Below are 13,982 nucleotides of genomic sequence, written 5' to 3' on the forward strand. Positions count from 1 at the left end.
AAATAATACGTATTGTATGATGTCAAGCAAAATGAACCAATGATTAAAAAGAAAAACACCTCTAGTAGAGAATAAAATCATCTGGAAAAAAGCATGAGGAAATTATCTGATAATTTTTTTAAAATCCATTATTCTGTGGAGTCACTCATGCTAAATGTGATATAAACTAAAAATGTAAGGAAATAGGTGATCCTAAAGCAGTTCGGGTTTTGTTTTCTTCTGTGAACAGCAGATTTTAACACAAGGAGTTCCTTTCTACTGTAATTCTTTTTAAAAATAATAACCTGAAGTCCTTGTTTTTACTTTACAAAACCCACAGTTCTGCTATTTCACAGTGGGATTTGAGACTAAATAAGTACACTTTTGATGGTGACTGATGCTATCAATGTCTAAAGTTTGGATCTGTCTCTCAAAATTGAGAAGATGACCAAAAAGGAGAAATTATTAAATCAATTATAGCCTAAAGCTGCCGTCTTTTCTGTTTAATTTTTGTCAATAGGTTCTCTGTACATAGCAAACTGAAACCTAACTTGATATGTAAATAGACTGTAACCCACTCTTGTACCAACTACTGTGTTTTTCGCAATAAAACAACATCAGCTGTTTAAACCATGTTCGAGTAAGGCAAATCTCAAGCTGTAATCAATCTGGCTGTTTCTGTATCTCATCCCCATTTTCTGTATGTCACTTTGCTTTTTCTGTCCATAAATCTTTTTCCACCATGTGGCTATGCTGCAGTCTCTCTGAGCCTACTCTGGCTCCACAGGCTGCCCAATTTGCAAATCATTCTTTGCCCGTTTAAACTCTTTAAATTTAATTTTTCTACAGTATTTTCATTTTAAAAGTTTTCCATTTTTTTCTATGATGAAAAATAAATAATCTGTTGTTGGCATTTGATTTTCTAAGCTTATCCATCAGCTACAAATATAAAGTATTCTATGTCTTTTTAAAATGCTTCTGCAATTTCTTTCTTTCTTTTTCTTTCTTTTTTTCTGAGACAAGGTCTTACTCTATCACCCAGGCTGGAGTGCAGTGGTGTATCCCAACATGGCTCACTGCAGCTTGACCTTCCAGGCTGAAGTGATCCTTCTGCTTCTGCATTTGCCACCTGAGTAGCTGGGGTTACAGGCATGCACCACCATGCCTGGCTAATTTTTAAATTTTTATTCATGAAGACAGATTCTTACTATGTTGGCTGAACTTGAACTCGAGCTCACGTTATTCTCCCATGTCAGCCTCCCAAAATGCTAGGATTACAGGTGTGAGCCACTGTGCACTTCTGCAAATTCTTGACAGGATTATTCCCAATGATAAACAGTACTATATTGGCACAAATGTAAAAGGAATGTAGGCTGGCTGCAGTGGCTCACCCTAGTAATCCCAGAACCCTGGGAGGCCGAGGCAGGCAGATTACTTGAGGTCAGGAGTCTGAGATCAGCCTGGCCAACATGGTGAAACCCCGTCTTTACTAAAAATACAAAAATGAGTCAGGTGTGATGGCAAGCACCTGAAATCCCAGCTACTTGAAAGGCTGTGGCAGGAGAATTAATTGAACATGGGAGGAGGATGTTACACTGAGCCAAAATTACACTACTGCACTCCGGCCTGGGTGACAGAGTGAGACCCCATCTCAAAAGAAGTTAAATAGATTAATAAAACTAAAATAAAAGGAATCTGGCCTCTATTGTAGAAGTGTCACTCTCCAGGATTTCAAGGGTCTAGGGCAGCTACTTTAGTAGTGTCATCTATGGAGGTGGATGGGCTTTGGAGTCTGACAGAGTTGATCCTGAGTCTCAGCCCAGCCACTTAGTAGCTGTGTGTCTTTGGACAAGATTCTTGATGTGAAAGAGTTCTATAAACCACATATGCAAAAAAAAAAAAAAAAGGTAGAATGACACTGATTTCAAAAATGGTAGCAATTTCTAGTTTTTTCTGTATCCATGCCCATTGCCAGGTGCTTTTAAAGCTGTTTCCATCAAGATCCAGGATGTTTTCCAAACCCTAGATTTTGCTGGCCTTATTCACTCAGGGCAGTAGAAACCTGTGAACATGACAATGTAACAGTTTGAGGCCTAGGCTCAAAAGGTCTTGAATGCTTCTGTTTTTCTTTCAGAATGCTACCATTTCCATGAAAAATGGCCGATGTTAGCAAGCTGAAGGATAAGACACCATGGGGAGAAGAAGCAAGGTGCCCCTGTTGACAGCCCCAGAAGCAGAAGCTCATCCCCAGAAGCACAGCTGCCTATTCAACAAACAGCTGAAGATACATGTCTGGAGGAGCTCAGCTGAGACAAAAAGAACAGCCTCACTGAGCCCAGCCTAAACAGCTGACCATCTCAATTATGAGCAAATAAGTTTTGAATGATTTGTTGTGCTGCAATAGCTAATTAATACATGCACCCAGTGCAGATAGGACGCCAGGATTCATTGACAAGTTGATTACTAGTTCTCTTCTAACAGTGGGCACCCTATAGGTACTGATTTTTCCCCCTGATTTGAAGTTGGATGCCAAGTAAGAGAATGCTGAGTAATGCAGAAATATATATGGATATGTATGCATGTAATTGGTGCCTATACTCACACCGTCCCCCATACCACAGGAGAAAACAGATAACCACAGCCTGACCATTAGGGCCAAGGACAAATAGAAAAGTAAGTTTGCCTTTAATCTGTTTTCTTCATATCTAAACATTGGAGGTCAAGACTGTGCACAGGTTTGAAGATATAGAGATTTCTTCTCCTGTGGCCTTATCATCCTTTGTTCACCTTCTGATCTCTGGAAGAAAGGTGGACAACGGGTGGCCAGCAGTGGTCTACCTGTGGTTGTTTTTTTCTTGCTGTCCTCTGATTTTTCTATGGCTACTATCTGTTCCTCCCTCAGAGCTGAAGAGAAATGTTGGTAGGGAAAGGCTCTTTTTTCAGCTTTGGCAGAAAAGTTTTTTCAGGCCCTTTGCTCCCGAGGTCAGAGCTGCACTTCAATGTGGCAGCTACTGGCCATGTGTGGCGACTGAGTGCCTGGAATGTGGCTGGTCTGAACTGTGATGTGCTGGAAAGGTAAAATACAGAGTTAGTTTCAAAGATGAAGTTCCAAAAATATCTACACTTCATTTATAATTTACATTTTGCTTACATATTAAAATGATAATATTTTGGATATACTGGGTTAATTAAATTGCTACAATAAATACCACATTTTTTGTTTGTTTTTCTTTTTAAAGTTTGGCTACTAGAAAATTTAAAATTCACATGTAGCTCACATTTTATTTCAGAGGATTGCCTTCTTTTTAAAATCTCAGGCAATCTGATGGAAAAAACAGAAGTCAGGGAGGTCATAAAATCAGAAATTTTTAGATAATTTTTATTATATTCTTTTCATTTGTGTATAACCATATAATACATTATTTACGAAAGAATATGACCTTATACAAAAGGTTAAATGCAAATACCCTCTGGGGTTGGCCTGGCTTACTTAGCTCAGGGAAGAAGCCCTGCCTAAAAAGGCTGCAGCCTAGACTGTCACTCTTTACTTTTTTTGGGGGGGGGGGGGCGGGGGACAGACTGTCTCTCTGTCAACCAGGCTGGAGTGCAGTGGTGCGATCTCGGCTCACTGCAACCTCTGCCTCCCGAGTTCAAGCGATTCTCGTGCCTCAGCCTCCGGAGTAGCTGGGATTACAGGCGCCCGCCACCACGCCTGGCTAATTTTTATTTTTAGTAGAGACGAGGTTTTGCCATGTTGTCCAGGCTGGTCTCCAACTCCTGACCTCTGGTGATCCACCCGCTTGGGCTTCCCTCCCAAAGTGCTGGGATTGCAGGCGCGAGCCACCGCGCGGCCTATCAGTCTTCATTCTGTCCAGCATCTGATCACATCTTTTGTCACTCAGGATCTGAGGAGGCGGGGATTTAAGAATTATCCAATCAGGGACTCTGGGCTGGGAACCGTCCAATCAGGCATGCAGCTGGAGCGGAAAAGGCGGCATCCGAGATGTGGCGGGGCCGTTGTTTCTCGTTGTAGCCGCAGTTCCCGGTCTCGTCTTCACTGCTGTGTGTCCTCAGCCTCTGTGGCCCTGTAACCTGCGGCATTGGAAGATCCACAGCTAACATGCCAGGTGCCCCTGGCAGCCTAGAAATGGTGAGAGTGCCGGGTCCGACATCCCGAGAAGGGGAAGGGGCTGATTGGAACCGGTGGGAAGTGGCTGTGGCGGGACTCAGGCCTCCCCGCAGTGAGCTCCACAATCTGCGCCTGGAGTTCTTCTTTCCCATCTCGGCCTCAGTCTCCTTCAGCCATAAGATGGCGGCTGCGCTGACTGCGGGACCCTGGGCGACCTGTCTCCTCCATGCGCTGTGACTGTGCCCTGGCCTGGATCCCTCTCTGGGCCGCTCTGCCCCCGCATGGCCGCGTCTCTCCCAGATTGTGCAGGGACCACGGGAGGGGCGTCAGGGGAGAATCCTGGCTCCGGATGCGGGTTCATGAATGGGAAGAGCTTTGGTCCAGTGAGGTTTCCAGTCCCTCTTTTCTTCTGTTAAAAATTTATGGCGGCCACCACTAAAGTAATAAATAATTTAATCAAAGTGATTCAAAAATTGTAGAGCACCCAGCTATGGTTTGTAGTTTATGGTCTATGGAAGGGATTTGACGGAAAGATTTTTTTAAGGTGCACAATGAAGAAAACCAAATTCAGTAATTGGTTATGTACAGTTACGTAGTTTCTCAGTTTGTACAATCAAGATGGAAATTTCTCGTTTATATAATCAGAGGTTAATTGTAGTTTATAGTTGGTTAAGCCTGAGTTTTGTTTCCCCCAATGTATAATTTACAAAAAAAAAAAATGCACTTGAATTAGATTTTTTTTTTTTCTTTTTTTGAGACGGAGTTTTGTTCTTGTTGCCCAGGCTGGAGTGCAATAGCGCGATCTCCTCTCGGTGCAACCTCCGCCTCCCGGGTTCAAGCGATTCTCCTACCTCAGCTTCCTGAGTAGCTGGGATTACAGGCATGTGCCACCACGCCGGGCTAATTTTGTATTTTTAGTAGAGACGGGGGTTTCTCCATTTTGGTCAGGCTGGTCTCGAACTCCCGACCTCAGGTGATCCGTCCTCCTCGGCCTCCTAAAGTGCTGGGTTTACAGGTGTGAGCCGCTGCGCTCGGCCGAATTAGATTTTTTAAAAAGTAGATATCAGGGACTAGAGCCACCTCAGTCTAATTGCCTGCCACTTAATTATTCTTAATTATTTTCACACTCCTCAGAGGACTGATTTTTTTTTTTCCCTTGCATTTTTTACAGGTATCCCAAGGAGAGTATTATGTGTACTCCCAAACCCCCGTTCCTGCAGCCTATCTCTGGCTTGCAGTAAAATATAAAATTTCCAGTTCATTGTTACCTTCCCAAATGTCAATTTTTTCTTCTCTGATTCACATTACTGTTTGTCCTTTTTTTTTTTTTTTTTTTTGAGATGGAGTCTCGCTCTGTTGCCCAACCTGGAGTGTGGTGTCCTGATCTTGGCTCACGACAACCTCCGCCTTCCGGTTTCAAGCAATTCTCCTGCCTCAGCCTCCTGAGTAGCTGGGACTACAGGCGTGTGCCACCATGCCTGGCTACTTTTTGTATTTTTAGTAGAGACAGAGTTTCACTATGTTGGCCAGGCTGGTCCCGAACTCCTGACCTTGTGATCTGCCCGCCTCAGCCTCCCAAAGTGCTGGAATTACAGGCGTGAGTCACCGTGCCCAGCCTACTATTTGTCCTTTAGTGTACATTTTTGATACCATGTTTTAATTATTTTTTAACAAAGCATTGGATGGCACTTTTCCTAATATTTGTTTTCTGTTTGTAAATATTTCCCATGAGAAGAAAGCAAAAAATTATCCCCTGACACTGCGTTGTAAAAAGTCTTTGTACTGTTTTTTTTTTTTTTTTTCCTCCTAGGCCCACAGATTTTATCAGAATGTTTCGGGGGTAAATGTTTTCCTTTGGAAACTTTATGGAGTGATGTGTTTTCAGCCATTCTTCAGATTTTTTTCCTGGTCCTGGGTTTCAGTACTGTCTGGGAATTAACTAAAATACCCCCCATGGCTATGTCTGCTAGAGTGTCTAGTGAATATCAGCTCCTGGTCATTTTCTCCCATGGGACAATCTGAGGTACGGAGTGTAGCCTTTCAGGGAAGCAGGCGGATGCCCTGGAATTGAGAGGAATCTCCTGGCATACTCTTCCTTTGAAAAGCTAACCCTTGAGACATTAAGATTGTCTTCACCCAACCCAGCTTCCAATTATTGAAGACCCAACCCAGCTTCCATTTCTTGCTGGTCAGCCAATCAGTTGCTGGTATTGCGGGGAAAGCATTGAAATAATTTCTGCCCCCTGCATTCTCTAAGGGGGCAAAACAATAGGGAAAGAAATATAATGAAAAAATAGTGAAAGAAAAATAGTGAGAATCTTTGAAATCAAAAATAATATCCCAAAAGAAAAAAAAAACAGTGATCCAGTGAGATGGTGTAAGAACTTGCAAAGTAAAATACACCTGGGGCACTCACTGGGGCTTAATTCAGAGTCTCCTGAGAAGGGGTTATTGGGCACTTAAGTGAGCAGAATGGAGTGGGAGAATCTCTCAAGTGATTGGATGGCCTGATTGAAACATGAGTCAGACACATCTGTACCTTGAAAAGATTTGGTCGCTTATTTTGACCTCAGTTTTTTTAACTGTGAATTGCATTTTGTTAGTAGGGATTGAAAGAAAGATAAGAAAATATTTACCAAGGGCAAAAAAGAGATGGATTTCAGAATAAAATTAATATTTAATTATATATTCCATTTGTTAATTTTTTTTTTTTTTTTGAGACCAAGTCTCACTCTGTCGCCCAGACTGGAGTGTAGTGGCGCAATCTCTGCTCACTGCAACCTCCATGTCCCAGGTTCAAGTGATTCTTCTGCCTCAGCCTCCTGACTAGCTGGGACTACAGGCGCCCGCCACCACACCCGGCTAATTTTTTGTATTTTTAGTAGAGATGGGGTTTCACCGTGTTAGCCAGGATGGTCTCGATCTCCTGACCTTGTGATCCACCCGCCTCAGCCTCCCAAAGTGCTGGTATTACAGGCGTGAGCCACTGCGCCTGGCAAAAATTTTTATTTACCCTTTTCTCAGAATGAGTTTAGGAATTTTCTCTGGTTTGTTTTTTATGGCTGGGTGTTTTAAAACAATTTCAAGGCTTAACTTTTAGAATGCTACCAGGGAAAAAAATAGGAAAAATCTCTCTTCCATTTTGGCTTCAGAAAATGCACACATTTCCACAAGAAAATATGGTAGGTAATTGGTGAGTTATGTAGATTCATGAAAACATCAGTTCCTCTTTTTGCAGGGTAAATTTGTAACCATGAATATCTCTATTCTATATCCTGTTATATTTCTGTCTGAGTTTCATGCTAAATTTTATGAGCTGAAACTTTGTACCCTCTAGAAATGTTCCCATATGACTAATTGTTTACTACATGATTTTTAATGGAAATAGTAAAATAATATTTATTGTCTGAAAGGAATAGATAGTTTTGCTTATCTTACTGAGACATAAAATGTAAGCACCTTAAAATTTTCTTCCCTTACATGTACACTGTGTTAGAGTAATTCTGCTGAATTTTTCAAACACTTACTTTCAAAAACCACATGAGTAACTCTGACATGAAAATTAAAGCCTGAGCCCAGTGACTCTAAGCTAAGGCTAATACTGAGCCTGCAAAAGGAAGTTATTAAAGGACCACTTAGTTTTTTCTGGGGAGTCTTCTCTGCAGATATTCCAGCCTGCTCACCCCAGCCATGGAAGACGCCTTTATCCTGAGAGAAACTACATAGCCTTGGAAAGTTGGGGACCCACAGCCAGATGCAGTTAAGGTTAAGATGAAAGGGGATTGGGAGGGTCTTACTGAAGATGAAATTGTTATTGTTTTGTGGTAGTTTCTAGACTTTGTAAAGTAAAACAAAGTTAGATTTATGTTGGAAAAAGAATTGAATTCCAAAAGAGTATTGCAAGAGGAGGAAGTACCAACTCTGAGATCTTCAAGGATTGCAAAGTTTAGGCAGACAAGGGCCTTGTTTCATATGGAAGAGCAAACAGTATTAGGAGGTGGGAGGGGATGGCAAATGGAGGGTGAAAGAATGAGATTTTAGATCAGAGAATGTTTTACCCTGAAGTCATCATGTTCTTAGGAACTACATAAAATGGGGTTGTATGTTGACTCAGACTGAGGGTAGCTCAAAGTTCAGAAAGCTGTTGAAAGGAAATAAACTTAAGTAATGTTTGATTAAGAAGTATTCTAGGTTGACCACTGAAAACAAATTCAGCTGATTTATTTATTTTTTTTAATGAGAAAAAAGAGACAGTGTGCAGAGTCTGTGTCTGGCTATGTGACAGGTAAGAAAAGAGCACCATCTAAGTCATAATGGGAAGGGTATTTCTTTCTGACTTTTCCTGGATTGTATCTTTTCTAATAAACTGATAAATGTAACTAGGATGTTTTCCTGAGTTCTGTGAGTAGCTGTATAATATTATTGAACTTGAAGAAGGTTATGAGAGTCCCCAGTTTTTAAACGGTAGCTCAGAAACAGATGGGTCTATGGGGTTTGTGACTGGCATCTGCAATAAGAACAATGTTGTGAGGCTGAGCCCTGAATCAGGGTCTGTGCTGACTCTGGGTGGTGTCAGAATTCAAATGTTAGGCAATGAGTTGGTGTTGGAGAATTGCTTGGTGTTTACCAAGCTCTACAAATTTGGTTCCAGATAAAAGATATCACAGAGGCCTGGTCTGGAATGGATCTCTGGGTGTCTGGGAATGGGAGGCTCTGCTTTTCTCTACACAGGCCATCACACTGCCCATTATCCTGTGATTTCAGATCTCCTCCCGGGGTGAGAGAGGATAAAAACTTAGAGGAAAAAAGTTCTGATAACAGACCCCCTTTTTCCACTGCTGCCACCACAGGATTCCCACCTTCTTACAAACATATCCACTAGACATTGACTTGTCCACACCCCTCGTAGGAATAGGTACCACCCCCAGCAATTTCACTACGGCATTTTTGATCCTAGCGTTTCTTGCCAAAAACTCACAAAAGTGTCTACAAGTCTCCTGGCATATCCCAACCCCCAGACACTGAATCTGCAGCAGCAACCTGTTTTCTCCACCAACCTGGGGTTCTGGACAACCTGTTCATAATCTCGTCTGCCTGCATGGACCCAGAAATTAATCAGAGTAGAGTCACACCTGGGCCACTATCTGTAGCACAAACCAGTCCTTCCACCTGCATTGCCCTCTCCCCAACCCATAAAGTTCTTTTATTTTTTTTTGTTTTTGTTTTTGAGACAGTTTCACTCTTGTTGCCCAGGCTAGAGTGCAGTGGCACGATCTCGGCTCACTGCAACCTCAGTCTTCTGGTTTCAAGCAATTCTCCTGCCTCAGCCTGAGAAGCTGGGACTACAGGTGGCTGCCACCATGCCCCGCTAATTTTTGTATTTTTAGTAGAGACAGTTTCACCGTGTAGGCCAGGATGGTCTCAAACTCCTGATCTCGTGATCCGCCCACCTCAGCCTCTCAAAGTGCTGGGATTACAGGCGTGAGCCACTGTGCCCAGCCAGCGAGTTTTTTGTTTTAACTTTTATTTTTGATTCAGGGGTACATGTGCAGGTTTGTTACATAGGTGAAATTGTGTCGGGGGGTTGGTGTGCAGATTATTTTGTCATTGAGGTATTAAGCACAGCACCACACAGGTATTATTTTTCTGATCCTCTTTGTCCTCCATCCTCCACCCTTAACTAGAACTCAGTGTCTGTTGTTCCCCTCTTTGTGTCCATGTGTTATTATTTAGCTCTTGCTAATAAATGAGAACATGCATTTGGTTTTCTCTTTCTGCATTAGTTTTGTAAGGATAATGGTCTCCAGCTCCATCCATGTTGCTGCAAATGACATAATCTTGTTCGCTTTTTATGGCAACACAGTATTCCATGATGTTTATGTACCATATTTTGTTTTCATTAAATCTTTTATTTATTTTTGGAGACTGGGTCTCACTCTGTCACCCAGGCTGGAGTATAGTGGCATGATCTCAGCTTACTGCAGCCTCAACCTCCCGGGCTCAAGCAATTCTTCTACCTCAGCCCCCAAGTAGCTGGGACTATAGGTGTGTGCCACCAAGCCCAGCTAATTTTTCTTGTATTTTTTGTTGAGATGGGGTTTTTCCATGTTGTTTAGGCCTATCTTGAACTCCTGAGCTCAGGCAATTCACCTGCCTCGGCCTCCCAGAGTGCTGGAACTACAGGCATGAGCCACCACACCTTATCATACCATATTTTCTTTATTTAGTTTACCATTGATAGGCATTTAGGTTGATTCCATGTCTTTGCTATTGTGAATAGTGCCGCAATGAACATGTATGTGCAGGTGTCTTTATGACAGAATAATTTATATTTTATTGGGTATATACCCAATTATGAGGTTGTTGGGTCAAATGGTAATTCTCTTTTTAGTTCTGTGAGGAATCGCCACACTGCTTTTCACAATGGTTGAACTAATTTACACTCATGCCAGCAGCACATAGCCTTTTCTCTGAAACCTTGCCAGCATGTTATTTTTTGACTTTGTAATAACAGCCATTTTGACTGGTGTGAGATGGAATCTGGTTGTGGTTTTTTCTTTGCATTTCTCTAGTGATGAGTATTTTTTTCATATGCTTGTTAGCCACATATATATCTTATTTTGAAAAACATTTGTTCATGTTTTTTGTCTACCTTTTTTTTTATAATTGAGACGAAGTCTCACTCTGTCGCCCAGGCTAAAGTGCAGTGGCATAATCTCAGCATACGGCAATCTTCACCTCCTGGGTTCAAGCGATTCTCCTGCCTCAGCCTCCTGAGTGGATGGAATTACAGGGACTCGCCACCATGCCCTGCTAATTTTTGTATTTTTAGTAGAGACAAGGTTTAACCTTGTTGGCCAGGCTGGTCTCAAACTCCTGACCTCAAGTGCTCTTTCCTCCTTGGCCTCCCAAGGTGCTGGGATTACAGGCGTGAGCCACCACTCCTAGCCTTTTGTCTTTTTTTTTTTTTTTTTTGAGACAGTTTCACTCTTGTTTCCCAGGCTGGAGTGCAATGGTGTGATCTCGGCTCACTGCAACCTCCGCCTCCTAGGTTCAAGAGATTCTCCTGCCTCAGCCTCCTGAGTAGCTGGAATTATAGGTGTCCACCACCATACGTGGCTAATTTTTTGTATTTTTAGTAAAGACAGGGTTTCATCATGTTGGCCAGGCTGATCTCAAACTCCTGACCTCAGGTGATCCACCTGTCTTGGCCTCTGAGAGTGCTGGGATTACAGGCATAAGCCACGGAGCCCGGCCACCTTTTGTCTACTTTTTAAGGAGGTCGTTTGTTTGTTTCTTGTAAACTTAAGTTTTTTATGGATTCTGGATATTAGACCTTTGTCAAAAGCATAGTTTGGAAATATTTTATTTTATTCTATAGGTTTTGTGTTTACTCTGTTGATGGTTTCCATTGCTGTGAAGAAGATATTTAGTTTAATTAGGTCCCATTTGTCAATTGTTGCTGTTGCCATTACTTTTGGTATTTTCATCATAAAATCTTTGTTAGTTCCCGTGTCTAGAATGGTATTTTCTAGGTTATCTTTAAGGGTTTTTTATAATTTTAAGTTTTACATTTAAGGCTTTAATTCATCTTGAGTTGATTTTTGTATATGATGTAAGGAAAGGGTCCAGTTTCAATTTTCTACACAGTGCTAGGTGGTTATCCCAGCACCATTTATTAAATAGGGAATTCTTCCCACATTCCTCTTGTTAGTTTTGTCAAAGATCAGTTGGTTATAGGCGTGTGGCATTACTTCTGGGCTCTCTATTCTGTTGCATTGGTCTGTGAGTCTGTTTCTTGTACCAGTATTATGCGGCTTTGGTTACTGTAGCCCTGTTGTATAGTTTGAAGTCAGGTAATGTAACACCTCCAGCTTTGTTCTTTTTGCTTAGGATTGCCTTGGCTACTCGGGCTCTTTTTTCCTTCCATATGAATTTTAACATAGTTTTCTATAGTTCTGTTAAGAATGTTTTTGGTAGTTTGATAAGAATAGCATTAAATCATTTCTTTTTTGGGGCATTATGGCCATTTTAATCATTTTGATCTTTTCTACCTATGAGCATAGAATAGTTTTCCATTTATTTGTGTTATCTCGGACTTTTTTTTCTTTTTCTTTTTCTTTTTTTTTTTTTTGAGTCCGAGTCTCACTCTGTCACCCAGGCTGGAGTGCAATGGCACAGTCTTAGCTCACCACAACCTCTGCCTCCTGGGTTCAAACTATTCTCCTGCCTCAACCTCCTGAATAGCTGGGATTACAGGTGCCTACCACCATGCCCAGGTAATTTTTGTGTTTTTAGTAGAGATGGAGTTTTACTGTGTTGGCCAGGCTGGTTTCGATCTCCTGACCTCAAATGACCCACCCGGCTCGGCTTCCCAAAGTGCTGAGATTACAGGCATGAGCTACCGTGCCTGGCCGTCTGTGACTCTTTAAGCAGTGTTTTGTGATTCTTGACATAGAGATCTTTCACTTCTCTGGTTAGGTGTACTCCTAGATATTTGTGTGTGTGTGTGTGTGTGTGTGTGTGTGTGAGTTGTGAAGGGGATTGTGTTTTTGATTTGGCTTTTGGCTTGAATGTTGTTAATATACAGAGATTCTGCCAATTTTTATACATTTATTTTGTATTCTGAAATTTTGCTGAAGTGATTTGTCAGTTTAAAGAGCTTTTCTGCAGAGACTGTAGGGTTTTCTAGATACAGAATTATGTCATCTGCAAACAGGGATAGTTTGACTTCCTTTCTTCCTGTTTGAATGCCTTTTATTTTATCTCTTGTCTGATTGCTCTGGCCAGGACTTCCAATTCTCTTAAATAGGAGTGGTGAGAGAAGGTATGCCAGTTTTCTTTTTTGTTGTTGTTGTTTTTTTTGTTTGTTTGTTTGTTTTGAGACAGAGTCGCTCTGTCGCCCAGGCTGGAGTGCAGTGGTGCAATCTTCTCTGCTCACTGCAAGCTCCGCCTCCCGTGTTCACGCCATTCTCCTGCCTCAGCCTCCCGAGTAGCTGGGACTACAGGCGCCTACAGGCGCGCACCACTACGCCCGGCTGATTTTTTGTATTTTTACTGGAGACGGGGTTTCACCGTGTTAGCCAGGATGGTCTCGATCTCCTGACCTCATGATCCGCCCGTCTCGGCCTCCCAAAGTGCTGGGATTACAGGCATGAGCCACCGCGCCCAGCCGATATGCCAGTTTTCAAAGATAAATGCTTTCAGCTTGTATCCATTCAGTATGTTTACTTTGGGCTTGTCATAGATAACTCATTATTTTGAAGTGTGTACTTTGAATGCCTAGTTTGTTGAGGATTTTAAACATGAAGGCTGATAAATTTTATTGAAATCTTTTTCTGCATCTATTGAGATAATTTTTTTGGTTTTTATCTTTAATTCTCTTTATGTGATGAATAACATTTATTAATTGTTGCATGTTGAACCAACCTTGCATCTCAGGGATAAAGCCTACTTGATCATAGTGGAGTAGCTTCTTGATGTGCTGCTGGATTTGGTTTGCCAGCATTTTGTGGAGGATTTTTTCATCAATGTTTATCAGGAATATTGGCCTGAAGTTTTCTATTTTTTGTTTTATCTCTGCCAGGTTTTGGCATCAGAATGTTGCTGTTTCTATATAACGAGCTGAGGAGGAGTCCCTTCTTCTCAATTTTGGAATAGTTTTAGTAGAATGGTTCAGGCTCTTCATTTTACGTCTGGTTGAATTCAGCTGTAAATTTGTCTAATCCTGGGCTTTATTTTGGATGGTAGGCTATTTATTACTTATTCAATTTTGGAATTTGTTATTGGTCTATTCAGGAATTTAGTTTCTTTTTTGTTCAGTCTTTGGAGAATGTATTTGTCTAGAAATTTATGTATTTCTATTAGGTTTTTT

At 41.6% G+C, this 13,982-nt stretch overlaps 1 protein-coding gene and 1 long non-coding RNA gene across 2 annotated transcripts in view; one reads left to right on the forward strand and one right to left on the reverse strand.

Annotated features, from left to right (window-relative positions):
• Window positions 1-2,668: 2,668 nt before the first annotated feature.
• Window positions 2,669-13,982, reverse strand: part of LOC134809098 (uncharacterized) — a 41,604-nt gene continuing 30,290 nt past the window's right edge. Inside the window, exon 3 of the long non-coding RNA XR_010153790.1 lies at window positions 2,669-3,046. This is a non-coding gene — a long non-coding RNA (uncharacterized LOC134809098). The remainder of the gene's footprint in view (window positions 3,047-13,982) is intronic.
• The window catches only part of ZNF729 (zinc finger protein 729), a 33,572-nt gene continuing 23,557 nt past the window's right edge, over window positions 3,968-13,982 (forward strand). Inside the window, exon 1 of the mRNA XM_009435161.4 lies at window positions 3,968-4,129. Coding sequence (XP_009433436.3) covers window positions 4,100-4,129 — 30 coding nt within the window. The 5' untranslated portion in view covers window positions 3,968-4,099. The remainder of the gene's footprint in view (window positions 4,130-13,982) is intronic.

Source organism: Pan troglodytes, chromosome 20, assembly GCF_028858775.2.
Source record: "Pan troglodytes isolate AG18354 chromosome 20, NHGRI_mPanTro3-v2.0_pri, whole genome shotgun sequence".
Lineage (NCBI taxonomy): Eukaryota > Metazoa > Chordata > Mammalia > Primates > Hominidae > Pan > Pan troglodytes.